General features: G+C 59.9%; 1 protein-coding gene across 1 annotated transcript; it reads right to left on the minus strand.

Annotated features, from left to right (window-relative positions):
• Positions 1-686: 686 nt before the first annotated feature.
• On the minus strand, positions 687-20,809 carry TOLLIP (toll interacting protein). Its single transcript, XM_081797556.1, has 6 exons — positions 20,653-20,809; positions 10,343-10,492; positions 8,451-8,633; positions 7,237-7,389; positions 6,388-6,478; positions 687-3,230 (listed from the first exon to the last, which is right to left on the minus strand). Exons 1-6 carry the CDS (start codon positions 20,683-20,685, stop codon positions 3,016-3,018), a joined length of 825 nt encoding a protein of 274 aa, XP_081653682.1. The 5' UTR covers positions 20,686-20,809; the 3' UTR covers positions 687-3,015.
• Between the last annotated feature and the right edge of the window lie 215 nt (positions 20,810-21,024).

The following is a 21,024-nucleotide window of genomic DNA, read 5'->3' on the forward strand; positions in this document are numbered from 1 at the left end:
TAAGCAGACAGACCCCCACCCCACCGCGCTGACCCTCCATGCAGCCCCCGCACCCGCCTGGGGTACTCCTTGAGCTTGGCTGTGCCCATGGCATCCTGGGCACTCTGTCCCAAGCTTCAGAACAGAAGCACTCCTTGCCTCCTCACATTGTGTGGGCTCGAGCACACGCGCTTCCCTCCGCGGCTTTGGGCAAAAGACATTCATGACGACACACGCTGGCGAGTGGCAGCGAGCCACATGGAGGAAGCACTGTGCGGAACCCCACCTTGGGGACAGGGTGGGGGCACGCAGCGGCCTCCCCTGCTGGCCCTGAACCTTCTCCCTGTCATTTCTTTTTTAAGATTTTATTTGTTTGAAAGACAGAGATAGCGACAGAGAGCACAGCGGGGAGGAGAGGGAGAAGCAGACTCCCCTCTGAGCAGGGACCCGATGTGGGGCTCGGTCCCAGGACCCCAGGATCGTGACCTGAGCTGAATGCAGAGGGTTAACCGACTGAGCCACCCAGGCACCTCTCTCCCCATCGTATTTTAACCGAAAAACAAAACTTCATGCTTGGTATAAATATTTCAGGTTAACGTTCTGAATCCAGCCATTAAATTTCACCTGTACTCACACAACCGTCGTGTAGTTTGTTAGCGAGTGAACGTATCCTGAGCTAAATTAAAAACCACTCGGGAACAAAAACAGTAGTTTCATTGGAGAAATTTAATTCTCTACTTTTATAGATACCATGTATTAAATTAGAAGGCCGAAAAGCAAAAATATACTTTACAATCAAAGATAACTCTGGACACTGGACCCCGACAGAAGCATCGGAAACAGCTCTGAGAACCGTTCCCACCAGCGCGCAGAGCTGCGGCCAGAGGAGTCGGTAAGGGGAGGGGCGCCTCCAGGAACGCTGGAGGGGAGGCGGGAGGAATCCCCGGCACACACCCCTGCTCCGTCCTCGCTGACAGCGTGGGGGGGAGGGGGGGCTGCATCTGGAGGAAAGGCCACCGACCAGCTCACGGAGGCCCCCGGGGTCTGCCACCTGGCCGTGCACAGAGCCACGAGGGACGGGGCCCCAGACACCAGCAGCCGCCCTGGCTCGCGGGAGTCCGTGGTGGCCACGCTGCAGCCATGTCATTGGCCCGTCCCAGGCCTGCTTCAGAGGAACTGCAACGTGACCCCCCTTCCCCAGGAGCAGCAGGCCACCACAGGCCACGAGCCCACAGACAGGACAGTCGGGCGTGAACAAGGAAAGGAGGGCCTAACACAACCAGGGAAGGCCCTGCAGAGTGTGAGCTCTCTCCGATGTCACAGTGTTCACAAGGGAGCACAAGGGACAGGTTTAGTTTAGAGTCCCTCTCCCGCCACCTGAGGTCCCGCAAGTGAGCCCGCTGGGCTGCTTGCAGGGTTCTGTGCCTGCCCCACAGGGAGCACGTCCCCGAGGCGCCCAGACATCCCAGCAGTGGGGAGGCGGGAAGCGGCACTGGGGCCTCTGGGACGCGGGTCCTGTGCTGAACGTCTGTGCAGGTTGTCCCCACAGGAGAGAGCTGCAGGCCTGCCCGACACTTTTTTCCGTTTGGGGAGAAATGTGCTGCACGGCCCCAAACTGACTGAACAGGGAGCTCACACGTCCAAGCCAGCGGTCGGCGTCCACCGGCTGGCGGCGTCTTCACTGAGGAGCCCGGCCGGCGCGGTCACTGTGCCACCAGCACGCGCTCCTTCAGCCTTCTGTGCACACATCTCCGACTGACCCGCGCCTGCTGGCAGCAGAAGCAGCGTCCTCCAGCCGACAGCAAACCCCCAGGCAGGGGGAAGGCGGCACAGGAGTCCACCCTCATGCCGACGCCTCGCAGGGCCACGCTGCTGGGGCCCGTCGCGCCCACGGCGGGAACGACTCCCTCTCCAGAGGCAAGCGTCTCGTGCGCAGGCTGCAAGCAGCACCTGAGAAACCTCTCACGTGGCGGATTTTCACGAGATGTCCCCCACCCACCTGTCCCAGTCCCATGGCCATGGCTGCCGCGCAGCCCACGGCGCAGCCCACGTACCTCATGCCTCCCGGGAAGACTTAAACATTCACCAGATTGCTGCTTCTTTCACCCAAAGTAAATTCACAGACCTGGTACAGTGTTTACTCAAATTAACGTCAGTAGTAAGCCAACGGTTCCTAAATACCCTTTAATAAACAAATACAAAGTACTGGACCTACCACTTCTTACTCCCAGTTTCAAGGTTCTGTTCCAAGAGTTGGTCAGAGGATGGAGCGGCAAGCCCTCGGAGTCACACCCCACAGAGCTGGCAGGAGACACAGCAGGAAAAGGCATCATGGGGTCCCCGGGGCGTAGGACGGCCCTGCTCCAGAGCCCGTGGGTGGGGACAGGCGGGCTGCTGGGCTCAGCGGCCCCCGGATCCAGTGTGATCTGCATCTGTGCAGACCCTGCCGCTGGGCGGGCAACACGGAAGTCGGTCTGCCCAAGACACTGGCGAGCTGAGCAGCCCAGAACCACACACAAGGAACATCCACGGAAGGATGTGAATTTTAAGGTTGAAAGTTGTAAAAATAACCCAAATTGGCTGTTAATGTTCTATGTGGCTGAAATAATAGGTCTACCCCGGTTAAGTAAACTAACTGCATGCCATTAATCAAACCCGGAGAACAGCGACACTTTCTAAAGCGTTGGCAGAGGCAGATGCTTGTAGAGAGCGATCTTGGGACAGCGTGCGGAGAAGGAGCCCACGGCCCTTGAAGACACTTGTCCCCAAGTGGCAGGAGGGCGAGTGTGCGTACACAGGACACGGCCCACGTGCCCACTCTGCTCCCAACGAAGCCAGGAGGAGAGCCACGCACACCCACCCTGAGCGACGAAGGGCCCAGCGGCCGGGGACCAACCACCCACATGCATCCCACACGAAGGTGAGGACTGGGACTACACACGCCCGAGAAAAGGCTACACGGGGCTCCTTCACAGGAGGGGGGGAGGGGCCGGGCCAGCACGTCGGGAGGGCCGAGGCCACGTGGCGGCTGGGGCTCTAGGACTCCTCGCCCATCTGGAGCAAGGAGTTGATGGCTGCGTCCCTGTCCCCTCTCTGGGCTTCCAGCACGGAGCGGATCACCTCCCGGTCCATGTTGGGGAACATGTCCTGGATGGCTCTCAGGTCTTCCTCGCTGCAGCGGGGCTGGGCGCTCACGGCTGCCGGGGGCAGGGCCACGGGCACCACGCCGGGGCTGCACACGGCAGGAACACCTGCAAGCACAAGACGCCGCTTAGGGGCACACAGCGGCACCAGGGCCCACGCCGAGCGCCGGCCCCGGGGTCAAGAACGTGCGCCCCCGCCCGCGGCCCCCATGCACAAATCCACTGCCCGCAGCCCTCCTCCCCAGCAGGTGCACCGTCCACGCTCTCAGCTCAGAGCCCGACAGGCTGCTCATGCTGTGGTCCCTTCAAACTCTGATGTTCACTGACTGAAGGCCACAAAACACTCTGTCAGGAAGGAACAGCACACGGGACGGGAGGCCCTGACGGTCCCACATCAGCGGGCGACTGTGGGGCAGACCGTGCACCAGGTGGGTCCCTCCGACGCCAACAAGCACGCAAAACCCAAGAGCAAGGCGCACACTGGAGCATTTCCTATCACGGGCCCAGGTGGTGAGATGCTGAGAGCCCAACTCCCAGCTGACCGTCTCCAGGGTGGATGAAATCACTGGGCAGGGGCGCCTGGGTGGCTCAGTTGGTTAAGCGACTGCCTTCGGCTCAGGTCATGATCCTGGAGTCCCGGGATTGAGTCCCGCATCGGGCTCCCTGCTCAGCGGGGAGTCTGCTTCTCCCTCTGACCCTCCCCCCCTCTCATGTGCTCTCTCTCTCTCTCTCTCAAATAAATAAAATCTTTAAAAAAAAAAAAAAATGAAATAGGAAAGGGCACCTGGGTGGCTCAGTTGGTTAAGCGACTGCCTTCGGCTCAGGTCATGATCCTGGAGTCCCGGGATCGAGCCCCGCGAAGGGCTCCCTGCTCGGCGGGGAGCCTGCTTCTGCCTCTGACCCTCCCCCCTCTCATGTGCTCTCTCTCATTCTCTCTGTCTCAAATAAATAAATAAAATCTTCAAAAAAAAAAGAAATCACGGGGCAGAACAGCAGTGCGAAGGCTTTCCCACCCCGGGCAGCACTGTCCCCATGTGGTGGGCACGGCCTCCATGCAGCCCACGCACTGCTCAGCGCACAAAGACCCTGCTGCACGCTTCAAAAAGGCTCTCACCCCCACCCCAGGGTTAACTCCCCTGTGGGACCCCCACCTGTCGGACCTCCCCACATCACACACGTGCACACGCGTGCCATGTACACACACGCACTTGCACGCACACACCAATACTGCAGATCACACTTGCACGCACACATCACTCATCACACGTGCACACATCACTCATCACACGTGCACGCACATGCACACACCGATACTGCAGACCACACACGTGCACACGCATGCACACCTCGACAAGGTTAGGGATGTAAGTTATTCACAGCAGAGAAGGCTCTGAAGCACAAGCCTCACACGAACATGGGCAGCGGGTGCAAGTCCCTGTTTGTAGGAAACGCATTGGAGCAGGTGGGCGGCTCGGCCTCGAGGTCCAGGCAAAAGCTCCTTCCTTTCCTTGGCCACCTCCTGCGAGTAGGTCACTGTCCCAAAGCTTACAAATGTGCATCAAAAGAGAAGTTCAAAGTCTCCATTTATACAGAAGTCTGCCTTTCCCCGAATAAACGTTTTAGGACAAACTTTAAAAGCATTTACAAAGAGAGCTAAGAAACCATAAAAACATGTCTCCTGACAAAGTGGACTTTTCGTTACTCAAACAGGTCCCGGGGCAGTGACGCCGTGGCTGAAGTGTGCGCCCAGAAAGATGAGCAAGACCTCACCTGGCCATCTGGAGCAGGGTCCTGATCAAAGGAGTGCCTGGGCCACAGGCACCGACCCTCAGGAGGGGCTTTGTGACCGTGAGGGCCATGGGGGCCGAAGCTGCGGCAGTGCAGCTAGGAAGGGTCCTGTCTGGCTCTGTGCCTCCGCCTCTAGGTACCGCAGCCTGGCCCACACCCTGATTCTGCTGGACTTTGGCCTCCAGAGTGGAGAGCAGACGATCCTGCGGGTTTAACCGGCCCCAGGGCACTCACACCTTTGCCCATAAGGTGCCTGTTCCTGCTCAAACCTCCAAGGCAGGCGGTCAAATCCCGATCTCACACAGACCCTGAAACCGCTGCAGGGAAGGGGCAGGGAGAGGCCCCACGGAGCGCCCCCGAGGCAAAGGAGGTGCCCAGCCGTTGGACCGCTCCAGCAGGAGGGAGTGTTCCCCCAATCAGTGTGCTTCCCAGGCCAAATACATCCCCTTGGTTTTCCTGTTTCCGGGTCTCTGCCGAGGTTCCCTCTTCCCACTTAGTAAGACACTCTTTAATTCTGTGAATGAGTCCTGGCTACTCTGGAGCTCCTGGGTCACTGAGGCCACTTCCTATTGACTGGTTCTGTCCCAACCAGGGCTCACCCTTTCCCCCTCTTATCTGCTGGATGGCGGCCTGTGGAAACCGGAGTCCACGGCTCTCCCCGCTTCCTGAACCTGTGTGGGCACCCTGGACGCGGGTGCAGCCTGCCCGCCCCGCCCCCTTCCTTGTGGGGCTGTGGCTAGGCTCCGGGGTGAAGGTCAGCCCAAGGCGACACCCTGGTCCTGCACCAACCGCACTGCACAATGATGAGGCCTCTCTTCTCTGGCTGGTTGGAAACCCCAGCCCTGAGGCAGCACGGCCCCTGCCCCACAGCGTCCTGCCCCAGTCCAGCCCCTCTGGCACGGAGGGACAACCACGCCGCCTCGGGCAGAGACCGCGGTGACCAGGGGCTCCTCCGCCTCCCTTCTCTTGGGGCTCACAGTCCTACAGGCCTGTTTGCTGATGCCCGATCACAGCTGCCGCCTCGTCCGTTCTGCCCGGGTTCATGGCTGCTTGCGGCAGGGGCTGGTTAAGTCCAGTTACCATGAACCGATGGCTGACGTTAACATTTGAAAATCCAAAGACGTGAAAGCAACCCGACTGCCGTCACAAACTGCTAGTTTACGAAGATGAACGAACACGACAGAACAGGAATGTTTGGGCACACGGCTCACTGCACCCCACACGGCAGGATCTTTCATGACGGTAACTCATATACTAACGTGTTCAGAGATTACATTTCTACACCTCCACAAAAGTTCAACTCGCCAACAGTCTGGGGGAAAAAACCTATATCCCACAGACGTATAAAATAATTCAAGCCTAAGACCACATCCTCGTGTTTGGAAGGATCCCGTGAGTCATGCGCAGACAGGACTTAGCCTGCACGCTGCGCCGCAAGCCCCCGAGGACAGGGCCGGGAAGGGGGAGTGACACACACCTGTGATGGGCACGTAGCCGATGCCTTGCTGGTACACGGTGGGCATCAGGACCACAGGCTGAGGTGGCATCATCACGGTGGCCGGCAGCGACTGGAACACACGGAAGACGATCATGGCGTCACAGAGAACAAGCACCCATGGAAATGGACACCCTAACACTGTCCTGGTGGAAGGCTGGGGCGAGCGGCTTGGCTACAGGGGCTGTTAGAGAGCCGTGGCCGACTGACGCGGGATCAGAAGGGAACGCGGTCCCGGGAAGCAAACGGGTACTTTCAGGACCTACACCTGTAATGCTTCCCGACTGCCTCTAGAACGCTACCGGCTCCGTTAACAGAACCGGGGTTGTGTGTTCGCGTGAAAACAGCAGTTGTGTAATCAAACGTCTACGAGTCGAATCACACTGATGCTGGGATTTGCTTTTAACAGTCCAGGGCTAAAGAAGGGGAATGAAGCTCTGTTGGGCTGGGACACCTGCAGGGAACTTCCTCCAGGCAGAGTTAAAACAACAGGGACACCACCACCGCCTCGGTGACACAAAGGTGTCCCAGATCCCCACCTGCCCCAAGAGCAGCAGGCCGCGGGCCATGGAGCCCGCACGAGCCAAAAGACCTGAGGGCCAGAGGGCCAGCAGCCGCTCCCTTAGACCCCACGTGAGACCCTTCCCTACCGCCTAGTGGGCCCGGTCTGGCCACGGGGGCGGCCGTACCCTGAGGGACAGGCCACCAACCCATACTGCTCCTCCCACCCGGACGCCCGACGCCTGCGAGCCAAGGTCCCAGTCCCTCGGGGACAAACAGCTCCGCTGAGCTGAGGCTGCCACTCAGCCGGCCCTCCTGCCCCACCCTCACCGTGTAGGACATGACCAGGTTGATCATGCCCTCCTTGTCGTCGCCCTGCCGGCCGCTCAGGCTGTACCACTCGTCCTCCACCTTGCCCTGCTTCAGGGACTCAGGAATGGTGACGTGCGTCCAGGCGATGCGGTCGTCCATGGAGAAGGCCCGCTGAGGGATATGGGTGCCCAGGTGCTGCCGTCACCCCGAGGCCCGGCCCTGAGGCCCTGCCCCTGCCGCCCCACCTCCTGCCCTGCCGCCCCACTTCCCCACCGGTGCCCTCACAGCCCCGCAGCCCCGCCCATCATCCCTGCCCTGAGACCCCCGCCCACACCCCCACCCTCACCCTGCCCCCGGGGGGCCACCACCTCCAAGAGTTACCCCCCACTCCCCCCAAGGTCTGGCTCCCCCACCACACACACAGGACCCACCACCCTCATCCCCATGAGGCCAGGAGGGCCTCCGCGCACCCTCTCGGGATCCCTTGCAAGTCCAAAGCCTAGTGGGCACGGGTGGAGGGAAGGAGGCCCTTTCCCTGCTAAGCAGGCCCTCCTTTCTACCCCCGTTTAGAGTAAAGGAAGAGGAAGAGTAGGAGGGAGGAACCTAGAAGGAAAGAGGGAGGACAAAGGGCACTGCACCAGGTGGGGGGTCACCTCCAGGCCCTGCTGCCCAACCCCCAGCCCTCCGACCTCTCATCCTGCCAACCAATCCCCTGAGGCTCCCTGGACGGCCATGGAGGACTGGGCTGCCCCACACAGGTGCCCAGAGGACCATGCTCAGGAAGAGCCCCAGTATATCTATCTGACCCTCCCAGGGACACTTGGGGGGCTGGCAACTTGCCCAAGAACCCCATTCCACCCAGTGTGGGGTCTGACCCACTTTACGTCCAACCTGGTTGAAGAGCTGGCCTCTGTGTGCCTTTGGTTTGGGGAAGTGTTTGGGGCTTGGAGAAGGAGTACAGTCAACACTGTCTCCTCGGAGTGCCCAGTGTTCCCATCCCTGCTGATGCTGTTTCTGAATCTAACGGGTGCAAGGATCTGCGTGAGACTGTGTACTCTTCACTGCTGCTGGGGACACCCAGACACCCGTCACAAAGCAACGACACGCCCTGTGTCTGGGCACGCCTGCAGCTCCTGGACGGCCTCGGCGGTGGAAGACAGGGCAGCGTGGCTCCCGTGTGGCCACGCGTGGCCCGCACCCGCTGGGCCCGTGATGGTGGGCGGCCCTCTCACCTCGTCGAAGATCTCCAGGTAGAAGGAGTCCACGCCCGGGGGCACCGTGCACTGGATGACTTTATTCCAGCGAGGATTCTTGGCACCGTTGTGGGCGGTGGGCGTCTCGTAGACTGCGTAGCCAAGGCGCAGTCGGCAGTATGGGTCCATGCGGGTCATGCCGTAATTCTTCGCCAACTTAGCCTGAAATACAGCCAATGTTACTGAATGAGCAGCTGCCGTCGGAGTGAGAGACATGCGCTCACCTAAGCTGTCCACCCCCTTCGAGTCATCAACCCCAGGGTTTTCCGGGGAACAGGACACGGCCGAAACTGTTCCTGGGCACCAGGTGCCGAAGGTCCCGGCTCAAGTCAAGGGAGCTGCTGTGCTGTGTGGGGCAGCTCCTTCTCCAGCATCCCCTCAGAAGAGGCTGCAGAGCAGGGTGACAGGCAGGCTGTCCTGGGCCAGAGCCGAGAGCCACCCGGGACACGGGGCTTGAGAGCCAGCCTGGAGCAGCGGGGTGGCGAGTTCAGGGCACCTGGCCCAGCCACCGCCTGGCTCCCTTTTCTGTTCTCTGTCCACTGCTGCAGGTTATGGACCCCGCAGAGCCCAACCTCCAGCCAGACAGGCTGCCTTTGCAGGGGAAGAAAGCACAGGGACTGATGAAGAGCTAAGGCTCTGGCTGCCTAGGAAACCCGTCAGCAAACGTCCTTCCAAGCACATCACACACTGGAACGTAAAACCAAAAACCACGTAACTTCGACGTGGAGACGCCTGGGTAGGACAGCGCCCATGGCCCCGGCCCGCCAGCACCACCAGCACGGACCTGCCCGCACGGAGAGAGGAGCACGGCAGGCAGGTGTGTGACGCAGCGCCAGGCCCAGGACAGGGGCCTCTCAAGCCGCAGCGACGAGAACACAGCCCAGTGGAACGTGGGCGAAGGCCGTCAGCTGTCACAGACACAAGGGAAACCCCAACAAGCCCAAACCAAACCAGCCTTGTCCTGAGTGCGCGAAGCACCTGCACCCCACATGCGGAAAGCAGACGACACGCCTACTCGACACCCAGAAAGAGGCCCCGTGGGCTGTGGCGTGGATGCTCCCATCTGCAGCTGAGTGGAGGGCTGGCCTGGGCGTGGGGGCAGGGAGGGGAGAGGGGAGCCAGGGGCCCGACCGCAGAGCGCTCTGCTCCAACGGCAGGGACCACCAGGGACACGCCAGGGAGGGAGGCCAGGAAGCACGGTGGGGCCGCCCGCAGACCGAGGGGAGAAAGGCTCATCACAAAGGGCCATGGGCCACACCGAGAGGCCCAGCAGGCAAAACGGGGCTGGAAGGACGGTGTGGAGGGTGCGGACCGGCTGCTCGTGTGGGCGCGTGAGAAGTCGGACTTTCAGAAACACGTGAGTATCTGAGGTGACCCCATCAGCCCCGCAAGTGTGGCCCGGTGTCTGGGGTGCAGTCCCCTTAAAATCCACGGCATTCGCAAGGCCCAACTGTGACTCTGCCTCCCAGTGACTCCCCTTTCTTCTTGGTTTCACAGAAAGCTGTGGTGACTAAAGCCACGTTAGATCCTGACCGCGCCTTTGGCTTTCCTGGGGTCCGTTCAGCAGCCGGGGCCTCCCTCCGTGCCCCCACCTCCCCAGCAGCCGTGAGGGTTGGGAAGGGGCGGTGCCCGGCACACAGCACACGCCCAGCACATCCCTCACTGGCCCTTCCTGCTGTTTCTGGTAGAAGCCTGGGTCATCCTCAGCATCTCACTTACATCGTTTCTCATCAGGTATGTTTCAAGAAAAACGAATCACGAAAACCATTTGTCCACAGAGAAAACGCGGCCCGGCAGCCACCGCCCGCAGAGCAGCCGCACGCGGGGCCGCCCCCACCCCGAGCAGGCCCCAGGGAGGCCCCGACACCCACCTGCACCACGGTGATGCTGAGGCGGCCCACCGTGCCCGCCGCCGCTCCGTACTGCAGCCGCTGGGCCGCCTGCCCGTCCAGCTGCACCTGCTGCTGCGTGGCCGTGGGCGTGATGCGTAGGAAGTCCTGCGGGAGCTCGCCGACATACACCTTCAGGGCGAGCACAGGAGTTAGTGTGGCAGGAGCTCAGGGCGTCATCTACAAAGCGAGGGGCCCACGGGGTCCAGGGTCTCCAGCCCGAGTGCCTCGAGCCACCACGATGCCCTCCAGCACGGAGCCCACTCCCAGTGGACACAGAAACGCACACCAGCCTCTGCTCGGGCCCTGACAGCAGGTTCTCACGCTCAGAACGGCTCCTTGACGGTCTCTGGGCCGTGGTCAGGTGTCACATGCCCTCTGCCTACGTGTCCGTCACTGGCTTTCCCCGCGGGCTGCAAGGCACTGGTTGAAACCAAGCAGTGAGACAAAATCGGAAGCTTGGATTTCCAGTTGTACGGAACCCCCCCACCCCCCGTGCTGACACAGCTCAAATGCAACAACAGCCCAGAAGACCCCACGAAGCCCCAAACACCTCCCTTCTGCCTCTTGCCGAACCCCTTGTCCACGAGGCTGCCTGGCCTCCCAGAGATGGGGCCGGGGACGTGCAGGACGGTGGCCTGTGCAGAGGCCCCGAGGGTTCCCAGAAGCCAGTCTTCCAGGAAGAGGCAGCGGCTACCTCGGGAGCCGGCTGCCACACGTGGCCGTGGCTGTGAACAAGGCTTCCCCTGCAGAGATGAGCAGAGCACGGCCCCGCTGGGTGTCGGACGCCCAGGCAGCCTGCACTCCGCTCCTTCCCAGGCAGGTTGGGTTCAGGGCGCGCAGCGCCCGGGGCCACAGGTCCCGGTGGGAGGGAGCAGCAGAGCTACAGCCCAGGGCCCGCCTGCAGGGGTCCCCGGGTCCTCCTCGGCCGCCCCAAGGGGACATCACAAGGCCGAGAGCCTTGAAGAAGCGTTATTTTCAGGAAATGCCAAAAGGAAACCCCCACGTGTCACAGGGCGTTGTGGCAAACTGCATTTCCTGACAGCAACCGCTGGGGACCACCTCATATGTCCACGCACCAAGTATCCTAAGGCCTCTATCGCTCAAGCTCTGGCCTTCCAGATGACACGGATCTGGCAGGATTCCAGAAGGTTCCGCACCTGCTGAGGTCACAAGCGCCAATGGGAAAGCATTTCTCCCGAGGCGCCTTGTGCTGTTTCATTTCAAATATCCCTAGAAAGGTCTAGGTTCCTGTCCTCCATGTCCCCATCTCGGGCCTGGAGATCACCCAAACCAGGCACTGAAACCGATGGAAACCCACTCAAGACCCTGGGGTCAGGGGCTCCGCCCCGGCCACTCCCACCTCGGCGCCCATCAGCTTGGCGCTCCAACTGCTTCCCCTGCGGAGCAAGGGCACCCTTCTCCCGGCAGGACCCCACACCAGGCCGACTCAAGCACCTGGGGAGGAGAGCATCTCACACCTTCTTGGTCTGGAGTGGGCGGCCCCGATGGGCCCACAGGGGCCCCGAGCACTCATTACAGACGAAAGGGAAAGCGGCGGCGCCCGGGAGGCCCAGGGTTGCCAGGGGAGGAGTGCACTGCCTCCCGAGGGGCCTCGTAGGTGCCGTTCCCCCGGTGTGCCACGTGGCTCACCAGCAGGGCCCAGGGCTTGCCCCAGAAAGAAGGCCACACACCCTCCATCACGGCTGAGATGCTGCGGCTGGCCTGGCGGCTACCAGACCAACGCCCATCGCCAGTCGCTGGGGCTACCGGGAGCCACACTTCCAGCCAGCGCTCTTCCCAGCGGACACAGGGCCGGACGCTGCCTTGCCAGTCAGCCTCGGGCCTCCCAGCCTCCGCCTGCAGGGGCCGTGGTGAGCTCTGCCCGCTCCCGTGAACACAATCTGGCAGACACAGACTCATGTCAACCAGATTCTCATTTATTCTGAAAAATAACCGCTCACCCCGTATCACACATGGCAGCTCTGAGGATCCAGCAGGGAACGGGCCATGCCCTTGGGGGGTACACCGGGGATGGCCAGGCATGTGTCGCGGCGACAGTGGTGACAGGGTGTGCTCAGGCATGGGGATCATTATTTCTGTTTCCCATCATCCGAATGGGACTTGCAGAACGTTTCCTTTCTACTGTACTCATCTGGGTTTCTTCAAGGAAAACACACTCCTTTTTAATGGGGGGAAATAAAATTGTATCAAAGGTCAGAGATCGGGGCGCCTTGGGTGGCTCAGTCGGTTGAGCGTCCGACTCTTGATTTCGGCACAGGCCACGATCTCAGGGTCCTGGGATGGAGCCCCATGATGGGCTCCTTGCTCAGAGAGGAGTCTGCTTGGGACTCACTCTCCCTCTACCCCTCCCCCTGCGCTCGCGTGTGCTCTTTCAAGTAAGTAAACCTTTACAAAAAAAAAAAAAAAAAGGTCAAACATCTAGTGCTCTTTCTCAACCATGTTTTAACTATAAAACTATAAACGTGAAACGAGGATCTTTACGACATAAATTAAGAGTGCAAACAAAACACGGGAAGGGGACAGAAGTTGAGCCCCCCCAGCCAACGTCAGCACTGACAGGCTGGGGGATGCCGGGTTCCTGAAAAGCCGCAAGGACGACACCATGTCCCGGAGGCTTCTTCCCACCCAAGGGACAGGCTACAAAATCCCTGACCGGCAGACCCCAAAACAAGGAAAGTCTGAGATGTCCCAGAGAGCAGGCCACTGAGGGTCCGTGGCAGCTCCGTGCCCTGTGGGGTCGGGCTGGAACCCTAGGACAGAAGGGACAGTGAGGCAAACACGGGGCATCCAAAAGCCCAGAGCGAGCAGCCACACACCAAAGCCAGGTCTCTGGTTGTGACAGACGTACCCTGCTGACATCACCAGTGAGGATCGCACACAAGGTGCAAAGACACTGGGGCTCTCCGAACTGTTACAGCCGTTCCGTAACTCTAACATGTGAAGTTTGTCAGGAAACATGTCAACTTAACTAAAAAAAAAGGAAACAGCGCCCCACTTCTTACAAAATACCAAGCTCTTGGTCATGCAAGCAGCACTCGCGGCCCCGGGAGCCGGCAGACAGGTCCGCCCGCTGCTCCAACCGCGGCAGAGTCCGTCCACGTGAGCGGACTCCCACACCTGCAGTCAGCACTGCGGACGAAACCAGTCCTCGGTCAGGCCTGACAGGCGAGCCCGGGCACCGACATGAGCCCGACCACTTCAGAGACCAGCCGGGGAAGGTTGTCGTGAGCGCCTGCGTTACTGACGTACAGAAGTTCAGGGCTAATCCTAAAATTTACTTTTGCCATATGATGACGGAGGAAACGTCTGAACAGTCACATTAAAATACATGCTTTATCCTGGCTCAAGAACTAGAGAGAATGATTAATCTTGATCAGAAATAAATAATAGACATTGTAAACTGTCATTTGGCTCATGCTTACAAGATGGATACAGAGTCCAAAATGGACTGTCAGCCGTGCACTGGCCGGGGCAGGGGGCCCTCTGGGCCTGTCTGTCATCACTGTCCCCGCAAGGACCATCTACCCCATCTCTCCTCGCCGCCCTCACAGTCTGCAGATAGTGTCTATCAGTCCACATCCCGTACACGGACTCATGCTCTGCGTACAAACAGCACTCCTGAGTTAAAGCAGGGTTACGACAAAGTTTTTAGGGGCACCTGGGTTGCTCAGTTGGTTAAGTGCCTGCTGTTGGTTTAGGTCATGATCTCAGGGTCCTGGGATGGAGCCTGGGATTGGGCTCCCTGCTTCTCCCTCTGCCCCTCCACCCTGCTGGTTTGTGTCCACTCTAACAAATAAATAAAATCTTTAAAAAAAAAAAAAAAGGAATAAAGTTTTTAAGTTAAAAGTTAGGTTAAAAACCGAAAACCTATTAATGCTTTGTATCTGTATTTGTTGAGAATCTTGAACATATTTACTTATAAGTTATAATGTGTCAAATTATGCACACAAATCAGCAATTTATATAAACACAGTACCAATGTAATCAATTAAAAATTCATTCAACTGTTACTTTTCCAGTAAAACATCTGGAAAATTTTCTTAGAAAATATTTTTAGTGAACTTTTAACTTTTGCTTGAAACGAGAGAATACTTTTTAGCCACCCGCTAGATGTTCTTTTTGGCGCCCCGACATAGTGACTGGGTGGAGAATGCCTGTGGCATGAAAACAAACATGAGAACGGCGGCCACGAGGCAGAGCTCCCGTGTCCACATGCCCCACCAAGCCGATGGCCACGTGACGCCCAACGAAACGGCACGACGATGCTGCGAGGAGCGGAAGCCCCAGTGCGGGCCGCCAGCCACCGCGAGGCCTTCCATTCGCTCTGCCTCGTCTGAGAACCTGCCCCGCCCTCTGGGGCCGGTGTCACCCGTGAGAACACAGGCACTCAGGGCTCCGGAGCCCCCGCCATGGTCCGAAGAGGCGCCCCAACACAAACGCCTCCTTAGTCCACAGCTGTCACTCAGCTCTCGGCCCACATCACTCACACTGGAACCACGGCCGAAAGGGACGGAGGAAGGTGACAAGAGACACAGAGAAGCCCGTGTGGCCACGAGCTGTAGAGGGGCCGAGGGCCAGGTGGTGAAGTCAGCAGCGCACAGGATGGGGAGCCCCAACCTCGGGACGGTGTCTGGTGGGCCAGGAGCCCTGAGCCTCCCTGGCGTCGCAGGGGCCTGCCCTGCTGAAGGCCCTGCAAGGGCACACCTGCCACTAGATTCACCGAGGCCACAGCTCAGCAGGTTCCATCATCTGCCTGGGAGAAACTGCCTGTCCCCGCAGTGACTGCATGAGGGGTGGCTCTGACCCCCAGCCTGGCTGCGGACAGAATCCTGGCTGTACCACGGCGAAGGCGCTGGCCTGGCACCCTGCGGGAGGGGGCCCAGGCAGGTGAGGAGCCGGGCCTGCTGTGCGTCCCGTCTGGCAGAGCCGGGCACCTGCTGCAGGGTGTGACAGCCGGCGGGCCAGTGGGGCGGGAGAGGCGGTGTGTGGGCGGGGCACAGGCCGAGAACCAGACTCTGTCTGCTCAGAAGGTGCAGCAGCAAGACTACCCACGGGATCATCCTGACTGACGTCTGGAGCGTTCCAGGGCAAGGAGCAGCAGAACGCAGGGATCTGGCGTTCAGGAAGGAGGCGGGGAGAAGGCAAGGAATCATGGTCGTGTTAGGGACCCAAAGCTGGGGTCCCCGAGGGAGAGGACACACAGAAAAAGAGGAGGACGAGCCGGTGGAAGGAGGCCCAAGTGGAGCCAGGGGACGCTGCTGTCACCTGGCCCACAGGGGATGGCTGTTTCCAGAGGGCCCGAGAACTCACCTAGGGGAGCTTGTGAACACCTGACACCAGCCGCTCTGTGCCCCTGCTCGGGCGTCCTTGGCCTCCTCCAGGGGCCTTGCTGCCCTCCACGGACACGGCTGCCCTCCTGGGGGCCACAGCCCTGCCCCCCAGCTCCCAGCGTCCTGCAGGTGTTGAAGCAGAATGGTGGGGCCAAGGGCAGTGGTAAATGGTGCGCGCGGAACTGCAGGCAAAGATGACCACGAGGGAGAGCCGGGTGTTTTGAGGGATGCAAGCTAACTCCTCGGGCCCATCAGCTCACCTGTTCAGGCCTTCCTACAGGCCAGGCTGGGACAAGCACGCCACACACACGGACTCAGTCCATCCTTGCACAAACGCGCGAGGCCACCGAGGCTCAGCAGCTGGCCCAGAGTCAGAGAGCTGACTGTCGCTCAGGGACGGCAGTGGTGACCCAGAAGAGGGACAACAGGGCGCGGGGAGTGCGGTGGACACGCGGAGCCGCAGGGGCAGGAGTGTCAACCGCTGACTGCCCCAGGCCAGCCGCCGCCGCCGGGACACACACACTAAGATCCGCGCGTGTGGGGCGCCACACAAGCAAGAAGAGCTTCCAGGAGTTGGAGAAGGGCACTCACGAACAGAGCCTGGAAAAGTCCGCCACCAAAGCAAACTCAAAAAGACAAACTGAAAGCAAAAGCACAGTGGTCCCACGGTGTGAGGGGCAGGAAAGGAAGCAGCGTCCGGGCTGGGAAGGGGCCCCCCAAGATCACATACCCATCAGGAGGAGCGCAAACACAGCGGCTGACTTACACCCTGCTGAGTCTCCACAGGGAAGGTTCTACCATAACCACCAGGAGAACAGAAATCTGTGTGTTTTCCAGACCAGGACAGAATGAACACCGGAATTTGAGAAACTATTTAATCGCCCAAAGAACGCAAGGAGAGACATGGACACAGAAAAGGTAAACCTGAGCACAGAGGACAACAGCGGAAGGAAACGCATGTGCGTGATCACAATTACTTAACGTGTTCCTGCTAAGAGACAAAGATGCTTCTTAGATTTGACTTTTTAAAGGTCTAACGACATGCTGATGATAAACCAACCTTAGACAGACAGAAAGACGTCTGGTCGAAGAATGAAGACACGAACACAGGCGGATACTCCCACGCTAGCATGGGTCCAAACAAGAAAGGCTCCGTGCAGCCAACAAGGGCACCGCACCCCGACCCTGGACACACCCCCACCCAGCTCAGAGAGGCGGGAGGGAGAGGCCCGGGCTGTCAGCCGGGAGGACCTGGGCCAGCCGGCAGGGCGAGCAGGCATGCCACGGCAGGCAGGCTGTGCACACGAGGCCCACGGGCTCACGATGGTGCTCAAGGAAATGCTGCCATGCACAAGCCTAAAGAGAAAGCCAGGCCTTCCCTCCGAGTCCTGGAAACCGACGGGCAAGAGCTGAGCATTTCCCGACCTCTCTTGCACAACTGTGTTTCAGCACAAACAGACAGCGGACCATCTGCAAAGCCATCTTAGCAAACAGTCCCAATTAATAAAAACAGAACAAGCCATAAAATACAAGTATCACCCTTTGCCATCCCTAAAGAAGTCACTGATCCAGCAATAATTATCAATATCGAAGTTATTATTTACATTTACCACTTACTTGAATTTATCTGTATATATATATTTTATATTTACATGGAATTAAGAATGTTGTTACTACGTCGTCTATCAAAAACAATCATCATCATCAAGGCTGACAAGGACCTGGACAGTCTCAAGTCACCCAAGTGTCGCCCAGCAGACCAGCTCGGGTCAGGAGAGAAAAGGCATCATGAGGAGGGCAGCGGTGCGCTTGGCCTGAACCCGCTGACTGATCAGCACCTCCAGGAGGAGGACGAGTGGTTGTGGTCAGCCTGAACTCCGGCGGGCCCACCCACACATCTGGGAGGGAGGCTGGAAAGGCCCCTGCAGCCCTGACTGAACCTCGATCGCCATCCCCATGAGCTGACAGGCACTATGTAGTTTAAAGCAGCGTGTCCTACAAACTCCCCAAGTTCTAACAAGGAAGGCAGGGGGGCCCATCAGGTGCTTCTGAACGATCTGTGGACTGGACAGAAACCCTGGACAGAAAATGGACGTTGTCACAACAATATTAGCAACGTGAAAAGCGGGGCAAACAGCATGGGCCTGGGGCATGGCTCAGTGGCGATTCAGGGAAGGAACTAGCCTGGACAGACAGATGCCTAAGAACCATCTGAGCCCCACCGAGGGAAGCAGTCAGCACTGCCCCACCCTCAGCCCACCCTCAGGCTTCCCTGTGCGAGGACATGGGAAACACCCTGTCTCCACTACCAGGCAGACTCCCGTTCCTCCTTCACATCCCCAAGGACGCTGCCTTCACTCCTTTGTCGCAAGTGGGAGGTGATGGTCAGACTTCAGAGTATGCCCCACACGTGTTGAGTCCAGGCTCTGGGCTCCCTGGAGCCCCGGTGGAGCCCTGGGTGCCATGCACAGGGATGCAGCCCAGCGGCTCGGGGCTAATGCTCAGGAGAGCTGCCCAGTCATCACCCAGCGCCTGAGCCCCGCCCAATGCTCCTTCACCACCACCTGCTGGGATGGCAGAGCACCCAGCACCCAGTGGAGTCTGGGCACACTGGGTAAAGGAAGAAGCCCACCAGACTCGAACAACGGCAACACGGTCCTTATAAGGACTGTTTAGCCCAGAGGGGAGCAGGGAGCACGAAGAGGCTGTGTGCCAGGCAAAAAGCTTTCTTAAAAAGTTAACACTATAGTGACCAGATAAAACTCAAGCACCCAACCCATTTGCTGCCTGCTGGCCTCTCATCTGGAAAAGCACCCTGGCCACGCCTGTTACTCGAACCAGCACAGGTACCCACCCCGCCCTGGCCTTCCAGCAGCAGCCCACCCTGTCTCCCTCCAGGCCCAGCCCCTGCCCACGGGCCAGCCCCACCACACGGGCTCCTCCTTCAAGTGTTACATCAGGTGCCATCTCCCCCCAGGAACCTTACCCACCTCAACCACGGCCCATGACAGGCCACCTTCATATCTAAGTCTTGAGTTAAGACCCACAGCTCTGGGGCGCCTGGGGTGCTCAGTCAGTTGAGCACCTGACTTTTGGTTTCAGCGCAGGTCATGACCCAGGGTCGTGGGATCGAGCCCCACATCGGACTTCGCGCTCAGTGCAGAGTCTGCTTGTCCCTCTCCCTCTGCTCCTCCCCTGCTCATGCGCTCTTCTCTCTCTCTCTCTCCAATAAATAAATAAAATCTTAAAAAAAAAAAAGACCCACAGCTCTGAGTGTGCAGCTCACCAGCTCGCAGGCTGTTTGCTGCGCTGCCCTATAAGATCCTGATGGGGTCACCACACCTGGGTGTTCACTGTATCGTGCTGCCCCAAATACCATGATCGATAACACTGGCTGAGGAAGAAGTCACATGCCCTGTGCTGGCACTCAAGACCCCAGCCCTGGATGACACCTTCCTGGAGCCCCCACCAGCTCCGGCCCAGCCCTGCCATTACTGCATGTTTGCGGGTCACGGAGGGCACCCCATACTGCACACCAACACACACACGTAAGGCCACAGCATGGTCACACGTGCCAGGAAACACCCTACTCACGGAGTCAACAGAGAAGCAGCACGGGACAGCATAGGCCCCACGTGTGTGAACACTCTCGGACACTCCTGCTCCCTCCCTCAGGACTGTATGGGCTTCGGCTTTATGCTGTCACAGAACTGAGTGTTCCCCTGGTAACAGGACGAGCTGAGCTCCACGGAGCGCTCCCTTCACACCAGACACCGCGCCCAACTTTGTGCGTTTACACTCAGTCCCATGCCTCCAGGGAAGTCCCACACAAGGGCACTGGGTTCCCAGGAGGCTGAGGACACATGACAGGCCACGGCGGGGGCTGTCCTGCCCGACCATTAAGCCCACTGCTCCCCGGCGGGGGGTGTGGGAGGGCAAGGAAAGGAGCCGCTGGGGTTCCCTTGCTCTCGATCAGCCGATCAGCCCGTTGCACAAACATGAGAAATTGCTGGCAGCGAACCTGCTGTAATTTGCTGTGAAGATGGAGCGTTGGAAGCCCCAGGATGAGCCCAGAACTCTCCCCACTGGCTCCAGGACCTTCCCACACCCAAGTCCGACAGGAAGTGTGGGTCAGGTCCCCTTCAAAGCTCTCAGAAAGAGCACCTGTGCCCAAAGGGGAATTCCTACAAAACCAGGGTCTTCCTTTCAACCTCAGAAAAAGCGTTCTGTGAAAAGATCCTCCTCTAGTGCGCACAAACAAGATCCACCCACGTCCAGCTCTAAGGGTGAGAAGCCCTGGGAATGGGAACTCACCCTCAGCAGCTGACTGTGAGATCACATCACAGGAACCTTTTTTCCTGCTCAAAAGGACCAAAATGTTCCCCTGCTGTGCATCTTGAGCTTCTGTTCATACAAACTTCAGGTTTGTGACAACCCGCCCCTGATGCAGTCTGAACGGGCTGCTGGGAGGCCACGTTACCGCCGGGCCGTCCTGAGCCAGTCCACACCAGCTCTCCTGCAGCGGAGGGGGGAGGCGGTCCACACAGGAGCCCTCCGAGTGAGGACTGGGAAGGGCCCTCCCAGGTCCTCGGTTCCCACGCTCTCATTTACAAATGAAAAACTGACGGTATGACAAGTGGCCCCTAACTGGGGACGCAGCTGGGCTAGCGAGCCTTACTCTGCCCGGGGGGACGACGGACACCATCTGGGCTTCAGGGCCCTCCTCTACAGAGGGACAGCCGGGGGGGCTGCTCCATGTGAGGACCATCCGGGGCACAGGGGACCCTCCTCGGTCCGGGGGACCCACCCGGGGTGCGGGGCCTCCTCCGTCCGGGGCCGGCCCCGCCGCGCCGCCGCCCCGCCCGGAGCCCGTCGTCGGGCCCTCCCCGGAGGCTACGGAGCCCACGCCCGCCGCCCGCCACCTGCCCGCAGCCTCACCGGCCCGCGCTGCGTGCTGACGGTGGTCGCCATGGTGCTACCCGGCCCCCGCCTCGCCCACCGGGAGCGAACGCGCCCGCGACCTTCGGCGCCGGAGCCTGCGACGCCGACTGCTGTCCCACGGAAGCCGCCGCCGCCGCCGCCTCGGTCAGCTGACGGCTGGCCCCGCCCCCACGCTGCTCACTGCGCAGGCGCCGCGCCCGCCCCGCCCCTTCCGGCACCGCACGCACGCGCGCTCCCGGCGGGCGCCTGCGCAGTCGCTCTCCCCGGGCCGCGGCCCCGCGAAATGGCTCCCGAGCTGGCCGTGTGCGCATGCCCGCCAGCGGCCGGCCCGCGCCGGTCACGTGGTCCGCTGAGGGGGGAGGGGGGAGG

This window comes from Leptonychotes weddellii, chromosome 11 (genome assembly GCF_054177405.1).
Source record: "Leptonychotes weddellii isolate Sample4059 chromosome 11, ASM5417740v2, whole genome shotgun sequence".
NCBI lineage: Eukaryota > Metazoa > Chordata > Mammalia > Carnivora > Phocidae > Leptonychotes > Leptonychotes weddellii.

What these genes read in the sequence shown, in the direction of transcription:
- TOLLIP (XM_081797556.1), bottom strand. Translation starts at nt 20,685, where the DNA reads ATGGCGACCACCGTCAGCACGCAGCGCGGGCCG. An exon ending in ACCTGGAGATCTTCGACGAG is followed by an intron (nt 7,390 to 8,450) that starts GTGAGAGGGCCG and finishes CATATCCCTCAG; the next exon opens with CGGGCCTTCTCCATGGACGA. An exon ending in ACCTGGTCATGTCCTACACG is followed by an intron (nt 6,479 to 7,236) that starts GTGAGGGTGGGG and finishes CGTGTGTTCCAG; the next exon opens with TCGCTGCCGGCCACCGTGAT.